The sequence below is a fragment of the Lynx rufus genome, unplaced genomic scaffold (assembly GCF_022079265.1).
Source record: "Lynx rufus isolate CCGP_SWC_20201006 ecotype Redwood Valley unplaced genomic scaffold, mLynRuf1.p SCAF_6, whole genome shotgun sequence".
Lineage (NCBI taxonomy): Eukaryota > Metazoa > Chordata > Mammalia > Carnivora > Felidae > Lynx > Lynx rufus.
In genome coordinates this window covers 115554586-115568057 of record NW_025814878.1, presented here as the reverse complement: position 1 = coordinate 115568057, position 13472 = coordinate 115554586, and the positions used below count along the sequence as shown (strand labels likewise).

The 13472-nt window shown below is 52.8% G+C and overlaps 1 protein-coding gene across 1 annotated transcript in view; it reads right to left on the bottom strand.

Moving 5' to 3' along the window:
- Nucleotides 1-13472, bottom strand: part of TNXB (tenascin XB) — a 47261-nt gene that overhangs the window by 9319 nt on the left and 24470 nt on the right. The window contains exons 15-24 of the mRNA XM_047101946.1: nucleotides 12937-13245; nucleotides 12096-12404; nucleotides 11662-11964; nucleotides 10917-11267; nucleotides 9063-9386; nucleotides 8321-8671; nucleotides 6412-6708; nucleotides 4311-4661; nucleotides 3568-3918; nucleotides 1194-1526 (exon numbers count right to left, since the gene is read on the bottom strand). Coding sequence (XP_046957902.1) covers nucleotides 1194-1526; nucleotides 3568-3918; nucleotides 4311-4661; nucleotides 6412-6708; nucleotides 8321-8671; nucleotides 9063-9386; nucleotides 10917-11267; nucleotides 11662-11964; nucleotides 12096-12404; nucleotides 12937-13245 — 3279 coding nt within the window. The remainder of the gene's footprint in view (nucleotides 1-1193; nucleotides 1527-3567; nucleotides 3919-4310; nucleotides 4662-6411; nucleotides 6709-8320; nucleotides 8672-9062; nucleotides 9387-10916; nucleotides 11268-11661; nucleotides 11965-12095; nucleotides 12405-12936; nucleotides 13246-13472) is intronic.

The window sequence follows — 13472 nt, the reverse complement described above, 5'->3', positions numbered from 1 at the left end:
CTTCCCCAACTGGAAGCCTGGAATCTTCCTGGATCTGTTCCTGTCCCCAGCTGCCATCAGACTCAACAGTGTGCAACTCACCCTCAAGTTCCTCCTGGGTCTCCTCACTCCCCACACCTGCAGCCCCACCAGCCTGGCTTGCCTCACCTGCACTCCCCCAACACCGTTGCCTCTCACCTGAATCTCCACGTCCCTACTGGGCTCCCTGCCTCCCTGTCTCACCTGTTCCTCACAGGGGGCCAGGATAAGCCTTTCAGTGAACATTTGATGGTGTCAGCCTTAGCTTAACTATGCAACAACCCTCTCTATCCCCGGGAGAAATCCCTGGCTTCTGAGCTGCTCCTACCGCCCACCCCCATCTCAAGACTCTCTTTCCAACTCAGAAGATCTCACACAAAATCCTCTTGGTCCCTCTCATGGGCCACTAGTTTCCAGTCCTTGGCACCAGCTATGATGTGGATCTGACTCCAACACTGTCACCAAGCTAACTTCTGCCCAACTTCGGTTCTCAGCTGTCCCGTGGACTCCCGCAAGCAGGCTGGCTTAGGCATGCTCCCCAGTCTGGCCTGGCCCTGGGGCTTCCTGTCATACAAATATCCCCTGTTACCTGACTGCTGGTTCACAGCCTGTCTCCCTGTGCTTGGGAGCCCCATCACCATAAGAACTTGTCTCTCTGCCATGATCAGGCTTACCCCAGGGAACTCCCACAGTGCTTGGCTCAGGGCATCCAGTCTTGTTGGCCCTTGGGAATCCTAAGTCTGGTAATACCCCAACCATGGGGCCCGGAGGTGCTTCCATCAGCATGCTGCGTCCTGAACACCCTCTGTCTCCCCCTCCCCCTCAGCCTCCAGTGAACTACAGAGAGGCTGAGCCTCTGGGAGAAATCAGGGATGCAAGTACAATTCTGTCAAAAAATTCTAGGAAAGCATCCAATTGCTTTGTTGTGAGTGAGGAGTTCTGCTACTCAAAGTGTGGTCCTGCGACCAGCAGCATCCTCATCACATTAGAATGAGAATCTCTGGCCCCAGCCCAAACCTGCACCATCTGAGCGTGCCCTTTACCAAGATCCTCGGGCCATCTGATGTGCAGAAGAAGATGTGTTGTGTCGAGTATTTGTTTTCATGCAGGTGGTAATAATGGGAAAGTGTTGTAGGGCCTTCTTCCCCACCAGCCCAGCTCTCACCCTCACTCACCAGTCACGCCCACAGTGGACACGGGGCCCCAGCGCTGCCCCCTGTGCAGGCCATACAGGTGCATCTTGTACTTGCGCCCCGGCTCCAGGCCCCCGACGGTGACCTCACTCTCCTCACCCCCGATACGCACCACCTGGGGCCGCCCGTCCCTGTCCTTGTACTGGACAGTGAAGGAGTCGAAGTGGCCCTGGGGGACGGTCCACGAGAGGCTCAGCGTGTCTGGGGACGATCCTGTCACTGTCAGCTCCCCCAGCAGGGGCTCCTCGGGGGACTCTGGGGCCTCCGTGCTGGGCTCTGTGGGGCTGGGGGTCTCCTCCACAACCTCCTGGGGGGCTGAGAGAAGACAGGGGAATGGGGGCTTAGTTGTCAGCTTCTCTGCTGCTGATGCCAATTAGGACAACAAAATGCATCCAGTGATAACTCCTCCAGCCGTGGAGTAGAGGCTGGAGAGCCTTTGGATTAGCCAGCTAGTAACTCGTTGATGGAGAGTGCTGAGAAGGGCTCCCAATTCCCATCACACACGGACTGGCAGGCAACATAAACATTCAGAAGGTCATTCAGACATGTGCCAGGAGCCAAAATAATTCTCATTTACTTTGACCCAATAATCCCATTTCTGGGCAGCGATCCTAAGAAAATTATGAAAAAGCAGGAAAAAGTTGTGTCATGGGGGTCCATTACGGGATTACTCATAACAACAAGATGTGTCAGGGACCCAAATGGCCCACAGAAGATGATTAACTTTGTTGTGGCGCTTTTACCATGAAGCATCAAATAACCATTAAAATGATGATTAATTCAGGTTGTGCAGCCGCAAAATAAATGCTCACAATATAACCGATGTACAAAAACAAAGGATGAGCCAAGAATCATATGACCACTCTGTAATGTGAAAACATGCGCTGTATGGGAAATGCAGAGAGAGGACGTGTTATTGATATTGTTATTAATGGCAATTATTGGGTCAAAAGGTGTTCTCATGAGAGACTTTTTCCCCTATTTTTCCCTATTCCATACCAACATATTCTATAATGTTGATATTATTTCACCAGAATAATGTAGACTTAGAAAGAAACCCTGGACTATAAAAATTCATCATCGGATAGTGGGTGTGGGGGGTAGGCCGTGGGTCCCTTACACTGTCCTCCTTACTTTGTGTATGCTTGTGATTTGCTGTGACAGAGGGCAACAAAATTGACCAGTGGATCAAAAGTAACACATTCCTTCAGGGCGGGAGCTGTTATCATGTCCACTTTCTGATCATTCCCGTTCTCCCCATCCTGCTACACTCCTAAGAAGGCACATAGAGAAAGAGGCCCATCCCCCAGGAGTCAGAGAGGCTGTGTGAAATCGCTCCTTTGTCTGGAGTATGTTCAGGAGAGGACAGTGAACCTCCCAGAGCCGCTCACTGGGTGTCATAAAGGTGGTGAGCCCCATGCTCACGGAGAGGCCTTCACACGACGGCCTTTGGAGCAGGCAGATGATCTCTGTGAAGGGCTCTCACCAGGCATCAGCATTGGGCTCACACTGGTTTAGAAAAGCCACCCTGACTGCCCTTTTAGAATTTAATTCACCTTGTGATTTGCCCCCCTAATTTCTTACATTAGAAATAACTTTTTCAAAATTAGGAATGAAAGAAGTGTGAGAGTGATGGGGAAGAGATGAAAAGAGCACAAGGAAGGAGAAGATATTATGTTTAAAGGAAATATTCCCTGACTATAAAAGAAGTACTCATTATTTAACAAAATTTGGGCAACACAGAATAGAATAAAGCAAGAAAAGGGCTGGAACATTCTATCCTGCCCCACAAAACATGCATCTTGTGAGACGTGTTTCTTTCCAGTTTTCTTGCCATGCCATGTTATTTTCCAGTGGCTGTGATTAGCATCCTTACAAAACCTGGGGGCTCCTTTTTCAATGTAATATTATCAAGTAACTGTCTTATGTCAAAACATTTCAGTGATGGCATAAAAGCTCATCTTCTAGATGATGCCTAATTACTTAATCGTCCCAATGTGATTGGATGTTGTCGTGTTTCTTTCTTTCTTGTGTGTGTGTGCATGCTTGCGTGTGTGCATGTGCAAATGCACCTGTACACGCATGTGTGTACGCGTGCTTGGCCTGTGCCTGACACACTTCTTAGCAGCCCAGGGGCTGACCATCAGAAGGAGGTCATGCTGGTGTGTACGATGAAGCTTCATGTCAGCAAATGCCACACTACTAACCACAGGCCACAGACCATAGAGGAAAGGCATGAATGGGGGCCAAGGTCTGGATCCTCAAGGACTAGCAAAAGAGCAGAAGACTCATCCAGGTTACTGATGACAAAAGGTAGCTCTTCCTGAAAACCTCTGATCCCTGCCCGATCACTCACCGGTCAGGCCCACAGTGGACACGGGGCCCCAGCGCTGCCCCCTGTGCAGGCCATACAGGTGCATCTTGTACTTGCGCCCCGGCTCCAGGCCCCCGACGGTGACCTCACTCTCCTCACCCCCGACACGCACCACCTGGGGCCGCCCGTCCCTGTCCTTGTACTGGACAGTGAAGGAGTCGAAGTGGCCCTGGGGGACGGTCCACGAGAGGCTCAGCGTGTCTGGGGACGATCCTGTCACTGTCAGCTCCCCCAGCAGGGGCTCCTCGGGGGACTCTGGGGCCTCCGTGCTGGGCTCTGTGGGGCTGGGGGTGTCCTCCACCTCAGTAGAGGTTGGGGTCTCTTCCTCTGCAGCTGAAAAGGAGACACACAGAAAGGATGAGGCAGGATCCCCAAGAGATGTCCTTGGATCTTAGGAGAATGGAGAGCTGTGACCATGTCTGGGGGCCCCAAATTCAGTTCAGAGAAGCCCATGCTTGGGGCTGGCTGGGCTTGCTCAGCTGACATCTCAAAAACATGCTTGGGGGCTTCCAGGGTCAGCAGTGGGGAACTCTGAACAGACACCAGCATAGCTCATGGAGGCCCTTTCTGCCCAGGAGGACCCCTTGGTCCCCGAGGGGAGGCACAAAGGGCACCGTGGCTCAGCCTCCAGCTAAGGGACCTCCTGCGCCCCACTCACCCATCACCTGAGAGAGGTGACCCCCCCCCCGGCTGGCCCCACCCTGGGGCTTCCACCGTCCACTCACCCGTCACCCCAAAGGCAGAGACGGGGCCCACGCGCTGGCCACCGTGGAAGCCATACAGGTTCATCTTGTACTTGTGGTCTGGCTCCAGGCCTGAGATGGTGACCTGGTCCTCATTCCCTGGCACCCTCACCGCCTTGGGCTGCCCATCCCCGTTCTTGTACTGGACCAGGAAGTGGTCAAACTGGCCCTCGGGGACAGTCCAGGAGAGGCGCAGGGAGTCGGGGGTGGCGTCTGTCACTGCCAACTGCCCCAGCCGTGGCTTGATGGGAGGCTTGGGAGTCATGATGGGTGAGTCTGTTGGCGCTGGCATTTCTTGGTCCTTTCCTGGGGCTGGATCAGGAGATAAAGAGACTGTGTGGAAATACCTTGTGGGTTCCCTTCTCATAAAAGATATTGGATTTCTCCCAGGCACACCAAGGCATCTCCCCAGGGTTAAGACATCATTTCCCTGGTTTGAATGTTCAGTAACCAACAGACAGAGCATACTCTTGTGGTGACACCATGGTGGTAGGCTGGGACTGCCATGATACTCAACACATGCATGCATTGAACCCTTGGGAGCTGCAGAGCAAATCTGTGCATAGGGACAGAACTAAGGCTTTATAATACCACCAAGCATAGCAGATAAGTCACATCAGAAGGTACATCTACTCAGGTTTGGAAATTCTACTTTGTGAGTATTTTCCTTTAATACCTCCTTTGATTTAGAAGGCTTCTGAGCATTTTAATTTTTTTTAACATTTATTCATTTTTGAGAGAGAGAGAGGGACAGAGCATGAGTGGGGGAGGGGCAGAGAGAGAGAGGGAGACACAGAATCCGAAGCAGGCTCCAGGCTCTGAGCTGTCAGCACAGAGCCTGACACGGGGCTTGAACCCACGGACCGAGAGATCATGACCTGAGCTGAAGCCGGATGCCTAATTGACTGAGCCACCCAGGTGCCCCTACTGAGCATTTTTAGAGATGAATTTAGATTTCACAGTTGAGGCCAAAGAGATGAGACCACATGTGATCATCTTTGCAATTGGGTTGTTTTGGACCTTGTATTAGCTCTCTCAGTAATTTATGGTACAGATGACCCATCACGCCTTTAGATTTTTTGTCTTTTCTGTTCTGCATAGGGTTTCATTCTTCCTCTTTTTAAAAAAATTTTTTTTAATGTTTATTTATTTTTGAGAGAGAGAGAGACAGAGACAGAGACAGAGCACGAGCAGGGGAGGAGCAGAGAGAGAGGGCGACACAGAATCTGAAACAGGCTCCAGGCTCTGAGCTATCAGCACAGAGCCCGACACAGGGCTCGAACTCAAAAACTGTGAGATCATGACCTGAGCCAAAGCTGGATGCTCAACTGACTGAGCCACCCAGGCGCCCCTTCATTCTTCCTTAATCGTTGAATTACAAAAGCATCTTGTTTCCTATCTGTTCTGTTTGGAAACTGGGTCTTAAGCATTGAAGGGTAATAGCTCCAAAGGACCTTAACAAAAGCAACGAACAGCCCTGTTAGTGAGTAATGAAGGAGGCGAAGTGCCTTGTGAAGTTGCACATTTGACTAATACTCACCATTGAAGTAATAGCATACATGCTGGCAGGATTCTCATAATTATGAGAGTTCATTCTAAGAATTTTCAGAGACTAATTTTCTTCCTCTTCTTTCATTACAGATGAAGAAAAGGAGGCACTGAGACATTCAGTGACTCTCTTGGGGTCACACAGCTCAAATAGGCTGAGGCTTCAAACCCAGGTCTGCCTGAGTCTATGTTATTTCCCTGATGTCCTGCCTCTTCAAGGACCAAAAAGCCTGTACGTAGGGGCACCTGGCTGGCTCAGTCAGTAGAGTGAGCAGCTTGTGATCGCGGGGTTGTGAGTTTGAGTCACATGTTGAGTATAGAGTTCACTTCAAAAAAAAAAAAAAAAAGCCTGTGTGTAAAGGCTGAGGTGTCTGGGTAACACCAAAGACTTGGAGTAGAGACACTAGCAGAACCACTCTCAGGAGCTTGGGAGGCTCAGTCTCAGGGACAGTGGGACAAAAATACCTGAACACTAACAGTGAAAGAGAAACTGAGTCCAGCTAGGGCAGGGCCCAGTGTCCTGTTGCACACTCACCAGTTAAGCCAACAGTGGAGACGGGGCCCACACGCTGGCCACCGTGGAAGCCATACAGGTTCATCTTGTACTTGTGGTCTGGCTCCAGGCCTGAGATGGTGACCTGGTCCTCATTCCCTGGCACCCTCACCGCCTTGGGCTGCCCATCCCCGTTCTTGTACTGGACCAGGAAGTGGTCAAACTGGCCCTCGGGGACAGTCCAGGAGAGGCGCAGGGAGTCGGGGGTGGCGTCCGTCACTGCTAGCTCTCCCAAGTGTGGCTTCAGAAGGGTATTGGCAGGGGGCTCCCCTTCAGGATCTGGGAATAGATGCAAACAGAAGCTTTCCTATTGCTAGAAGAAGTAGTTGAGGCCCCGGCTCTCCTGGATTCAGACCAGAAGGTGGGCCAGCTCTGTAAGCCTAACTTGAGACCCATTTCTGCTTATCATCAAACTTCTTGTGGTCTCCTTATGGTCTGTCAAACTTGGTAGGCAGCCTCTTAGCTCAGGGCCTTTGTAGTGACTATCCCCTTTGCATGAATGTTCTGACCCCAGATGCCTGCGTGGTTCATGTCCACACTTCCTTTAACTCTTTGTTCAAATGTCACCTCTTCAGGGACAATCCTGATCACCCTATATAAAATTCCAATTCTCCCAATTGCAATGTATCCTCCCGTTTTTGGACCTGATCCCAGCAACAAATTGCAAAACAACACTTATGAGACAATCAGGAAACTAACACTACCTACATACGTAATGATATTAACGAATGTTCATTTTTAAAGAAAAAATAATAGTGTGGCTATATTTAGTCTTTAAACATTTTTTTAAATTTTAGTCTTTAAAAAAAATTTTAATGTTTATTTATTTTTGAGAGAGAGAGATAGAGCATGAGCAGGGGAGGGGCAGAGAGAGAGGGAAACACAGAATCCAAAGCAGGCTCCAGGCTCTGAGATGTCAGCATAGAGCCTGACACGGGGCTCAAACCCACAGACTGCGAGATCATGACCTGAGCCGAGGTTGGAGGCTCAACCAACTGAACCACCCAGGTGCCTCTATTTTTAGTCTTTTTGAAAAGAGTAATACACTTAAATATGAAGCAATGAAGTATAGAGTGTCTGGGATGAGCTTACAACAGTATATCCATACACTGGAATACTATTTGGACAAAAGGAATGATGTACACCTACAGGTTACAACATGGAACCTCAAAAACACGTTCAGTGAAAGAGGCCGGACACAGAAGAACACATATTGGGTGATACCACGTGTCTATGTTCAGAAAAGGCAAATCTACAGATATAGAAAGTAAATTAGTGGTGGCCTGGATCTGCACATCTGCACACCAGTTTTCTTCTTGGGCCGAAGGAAAGTTCTAAAATTAGATAGGGCTGATGGTTGCACAACTCTGTAAATATACTAGAAATCATGAAACTGTATACTTAAAACAGGCGAATTTTATGGCATGTAAATTATATCTCAATTAAGCTGTTAATAAAGAACATATTCTGGTGGGAGGAGGGCAGAAAGAGAGTGGGATGAGCCAGGCTGGCCAGGAGGTAACACTAGGATGGCAATGGACACATAGGATTTCATTTGCTATTTTTTTCTCTTTTGTGTGTAAATTCGAGTCGTGTATAGTAAATATTTGCTGAATGAATTAGTATTTCATGGCATTTGTTTCAACCACACACACACAAAAGATCTTTCCAGAGTGCCCAGGCAAAGCAGAAAGCCACAAATGGGTCAAGGTATCACTGCCTCAAAGGCTTCCACTCCAGACACCACATCACACTTTCCTGAGATGTTACTGGACAAAGGGTGGGTTAGGTGGGGTTTGAGGATCCTGGCTCTCCAGTGTAGGACACCCCGGAGCTCTACCAATGGAACCTTACCTGACGCAACCCAGGAGGCTCTTTAACCCTCACTCACCAGTCACACCCACAGTGGACACGGGGCCCCAGCGCTGCCCCCTGTGCAGGCCATACAGGTGCATCTTGTACTTGCGCCCCGGCTCCAGGCCCCCGACGGTGACCTCACTCTCCTCACCCCCGACACGCACCACCTGGGGCCGCCCGTCCCTGTCCTTGTACTGGACAGTGAAGGAGTCGAAGTGGCCCTGGGGGACGGTCCACGAGAGGCTCAGCGTGTCTGGGGACGATCCTGTCACTGTCAGCTCCCCCAGCAGGGGCTCCTCGGGGGACTCTGGGGCCTCCGTGCTGGGCTCTGTGGGGCTGGGGGTGTCCTCCACCTCAGTAGAGGTTGGGGTCTCTTCCTCTGCAGCTGAAAAGGAGACACACAGAAAGGATGAGGCAGGATCCCCAAGAGATGTCCTTGGATCTTAGGAGAATGGAGAGCTGTGACCATGTCTGGGGGCCCCAAATTCAGTTCAGAGAAGCCCATGCTTGGGGCTGGCTGGGCTTGCTCAGCTGACATCTCAAAAACATGCTTGGGGGCTTCCAGGGTCAGCAGTGGGGAACTCTGAACAGACACCAGCATAGCTCATGGAGGCCCTTTCTGCCCAGGAGGACCCCTTGGTCCCCGAGGGGAGGCACAAAGGGCACCGTGGCTCAGCCTCCAGCTAAGGGACCTCCTGCGCCCCACTCACCCATCACCTGAGAGAGGTGACCCCCCCCCGGCTGGCCCCACCCTGGGGCTTCCACCGTCCACTCACCCGTCACCCCAAAGGCAGAGACGGGGCCCATGCGCTGGCCACCGTGGAAGCCATACAGGTTCATCTTGTACTTGTGGTCTGGCTCCAGGCCTGAGATGGTGACCTGGTCCTCATTCCCTGGCACCCTCACCGCCTTGGGCTGCCCATCCCCGTTCTTGTACTGGACCAGGAAGTGGTCAAACTGGCCCTCGGGGACAGTCCAGGAGAGGTGCAGGGAGTCAGGGGTGGCGTCTGTCACTGCCAGCTGCCCCAGCCGTGGCTTCATGGGAGGCTCAAGGGCCATGGTGGACGGGGCTTGGGTGGTCATGGCTTCATATTCTGGAGCTGCGCAGAGACACACAGGGACAGGTGAGGACAGGCAGGCAGGTCAGAGTATAAGCAGGTGTATTACAAACATAAGATAATGAGGAACACAGCATCGCTGGCCACAGTGGCTCTAACTCATCTACTCTTCCCAGTCCCTCAATGTTGGCCTTCTCTGCCCCTTACCCTCATCTCGCCCTGCCCTCACCCACCCCTACCCACACCCCGCCACCTCTCCCAGTTTTTCCTGCACCCACCTCCCCTGCACACTGTGCCCTGGGCCTCCCTCCACTGGGGTCTCCTTGGCACCTCACTCCCTTTAGCTCATGTTGAGTGCTCCCAAACAGCTCAGAACCCCCTTCCCCAACTGGAAGCCTGGAATCTTCCTGGATCTGTTCCTGTCCCCAGCTGCCATCAGACTCAACAGTGTGCAACTCACTCTCAAGTTCCTCCTGGGTCTCCTCACTCCCCACACCTGCAGCCCCACCAGCCTGGCTTGCCTCACCTGCACTCCCCCAACACCGTTGCCTCTCACCTGAATCTCCACGTCCCTACTGGGCTCCCTGCCTCCCTGTCTCACCTGTTCCTCACAGGGGGCCAGGATAAGCCTTTCAGTGAACATTTGATGGTGTCAGCCTTAGCTTAACTATGCAACAACCCTCTCTATCCCCGGGAGAAATCCCTGGCTTCTGAGCTGCTCCTACCGCCCACCCCCATCTCAAGACTCTCTTTCCAACTCAGAAGATCTCACACAAAATCCTCTTGGTCCCTCTCATGGGCCACTAGTTTCCAGTCCTTGGCACCAGCTATGATGTGGATCTGACTCCAACACTGTCACCAAGCTAACTTCTGCCCAACTTCGGTTCTCAGCTGTCCCGTGGACTCCCGCAAGCAGGCTGGCTTAGGCATGCTCCCCAGTCTGGCCTGGCCCTGGGGCTTCCTGTCATACAAATATCCCCTGTTACCTGACTGCTGGTTCACAGCCTGTCTCCCTGTGCTTGGGAGCCCCATCACCATAAGAACTTGTCTCTCTGCCATGATCAGGCTTACCCCAGGGAACTCCCACAGTGCTTGGCTCAGGGCATCCAGTCTTGTTGGCCCTTGGGAATCCTAAGTCTGGTAATACCCCAACCATGGGGCCCGGAGGTGCTTCCATCAGCATGCTGCGTCCTGAACACCCTCTGTCTCCCCCTCCCCCTCAGCCTCCAGTGAACTACAGAGAGGCTGAGCCTCTGGGAGAAATCAGGGATGCAAGTACAATTCTGTCAAAAAATTCTAGGAAAGCATCCAATTGCTTTGTTGTGAGTGAGGAGTTCTGCTACTCAAAGTGTGGTCCTGCGACCAGCAGCATCCTCATCACATTAGAATGAGAATCTCTGGCCCCAGCCCAAACCTGCACCATCTGAGCGTGCCCTTTACCAAGATCCTCGGGCCATCTGATGTGCAGAAGAAGATGTGTTGTGTCGAGTATTTGTTTTCATGCAGGTGGTAATAATGGGAAAGTGTTGTAGGGCCTTCTTCCCCACCAGCCCAGCTCTCACCCTCACTCACCAGTCATGCCCACAGTGGACACGGGGCCCCAGCGCTGCCCCCTGTGCAGGCCATACAGGTGCATCTTGTACTTGCGCCCCGGCTCCAGGCCCCCGACGGTGACCTCACTCTCCTCACCCCCGACACGCACCACCTGGGGCCGCCCGTCCCTGTCCTTGTACTGGACAGTGAAGGAGTCGAAGTGGCCCTGGGGGACGGTCCACGAGAGGCTCAGCGTGTCTGGGGACGATCCTGTCACTGTCAGCTCCCCCAGCAGGGGCTCCTCGGGGGACTCTGGGGCCTCCGTGCTGGGCTCTGTGGGGCTGGGGGTGTCCTCCACCTCAGTAGAGGTTGGGGTCTCTTCCTCTGCAGCTGAAAAGGAGACACACAGAAAGGATGAGGCAGGATCCCCAAGAGATGTCCTTGGATCTTAGGAGAATGGAGAGCTGTGACCATGTCTGGGGGCCCCAAATTCAGTTCAGAGAAGCCCATGCTTGGGGCTGGCTGGGCTTGCTCAGCTGACATCTCAAAAACATGCTTGGGGGCTTCCAGGGTCAGCAGTGGGGAACTCTGAACAGACACCAGCATAGCTCATGGAGGCCCTTTCTGCCCAGGAGGACCCCTTGGTCCCCGAGGGGAGGCACAAAGGGCACCATGGCTCAGCCTCCAGCTAAGGGACCTCCTGCACCCCACTCACCCATCACCTGAGAGAGGTGACCCCCCCCCCCCGGCTGGCCCCACCCTGGGGCTTCCACCGTCCACTCACCCGTCACCCCAAAGGCAGAGACGGGGCCCATGCGCTGGCCACCGTGGAAGCCATACAGGTTCATCTTGTACTTGTGGTCTGGCTCCAGGCCTGAGATGGTGACCTGGTCCTCATTCCCTGGCACCCTCACCGCCTTGGGCTGCCCATCCCCGTTCTTGTACTGGACCAGGAAGTGGTCAAACTGGCCCTCGGGGACAGTCCAGGAGAGGTGCAGGGAGTCGGGGGTGGCGTCTGTCACTGCCAGCTGCCCCAGCTGTGGCTTGATGGGAGGTTCTGAAGGTTCATCCTCCTCTTCCCTTGGGACTGAACAGAGACAGGAGAGAGAGAGACAGAGAGAGAGAGAGAGAGAGAGAGAGGCAGGATGACCATGGGGACACTGCTCTCCTCTGGGCTCTCACAGCCATTTGGAAGGTAGCAGAGCTCTCCTTGCTCACCTGTGAGGGCCTCAATGTGGGCAGGACCCACACGCTGCTGGCCATGGAAACCATACAGGGTCACCAGGTATCTGTGGTCAGATTCCAGGCCAGTAAGGATGATGTCATTCCGATCACCATCTACTTTGACTACTTGGAGTTGCCCATCTTTGTCTGTGTACTGGACCTCAAAGGAGTCAAAATCTCCCTCCATCACTGTCCAGGAGAGATGCAAGGTGTCTGGTGTGGCTTCCTCCACAGTCACCTCCCCTAGGCGGGGCTCAGGCCCTGGAGGACCTAGGGCCTCGGTTTCGATATCTTCTCTGGAGGCTGGTTCAGAGAGACAGGGAGAGATGGGTGACCGGTCTGTCATTGCAAGACTCTCCAAGAAGAGAGAACGAGGGAAAGAGTGAAGGACGTGATGGCAAGAGTTCAGCAATAAAAAGGACCAACTATGATACAGGGGGATGAATTTCCAAGGGATTGGAAACCAAGCACAGAATATGTATTGTACGTTCTGTTAAAAGAGATGCTTACAAAGGCAAAACTGTAAGGAGAGAAAACAGTTAGTGGCTGCCAGAGGCTGGGTTTGGGAAAACTGATTGCAAAGGGGCATGGGGAAATGGGTTTCTTGGGTCAATGGAAATGTTTTATATCTCAGTTGTTGCAATGGTTTCATGACTTAGACATTTACCAACACTCATTGTTCACACAAAATTGTATGTAAATTATGCCTCGATAAACCTCATCCCTTCCCCTAAAAGAAGGGAAATGGGAAGCTCAGAAATCCCCTGACTGGGTCAGGCCAGGCGAGCTGAAGCCAGAAGGAGGGACGGCATACTCTGGCCACAGCCTCACTCACCAGTCATGGCGATGGCAGAGATGGGACCCACACGTTTGCTCTGGTGCAGTCCGTACAGCAGGAGCTTATACCTGCGGTTTGGGTCCAGGCCCGGGATGCGGACCTCCCTGAGGCTGCCCTCCACAGGCACCACCTGTGGCTGCCCGTCTCTGTCCTTGTACTGGATCACAAAGGAGTCAAACTGGCCCTCAGGGACTGTCCACGAGAGGCTCACAGAGTCTGGGGTCACGCTGGTCACCTGTAGCTCCTCCCCAAGACGGGGCTTTAGGGGATGCTTTGCTTTAGCATCATCCACCGCACTCCGGATCTCTGAGATGGAGACAGAAAGGAAAGAGCTGCGTGTTTCTGGTGGCCTGGGTGACCTCAAAGGGCAGGACTGAGAGGTCTGCAGACAGGGCTTTGCCACAGCTGAGTCCTATAGGGCCAGTGCTATGGGATTGTGCAAGGAGAATAACAACTGTGATGGCAGCCACCACAAGTGGCCACCTGCTTCCCTGGCCTGGCAGGTTGCTGATGCCTTCCCTGGGGGAGTCCCA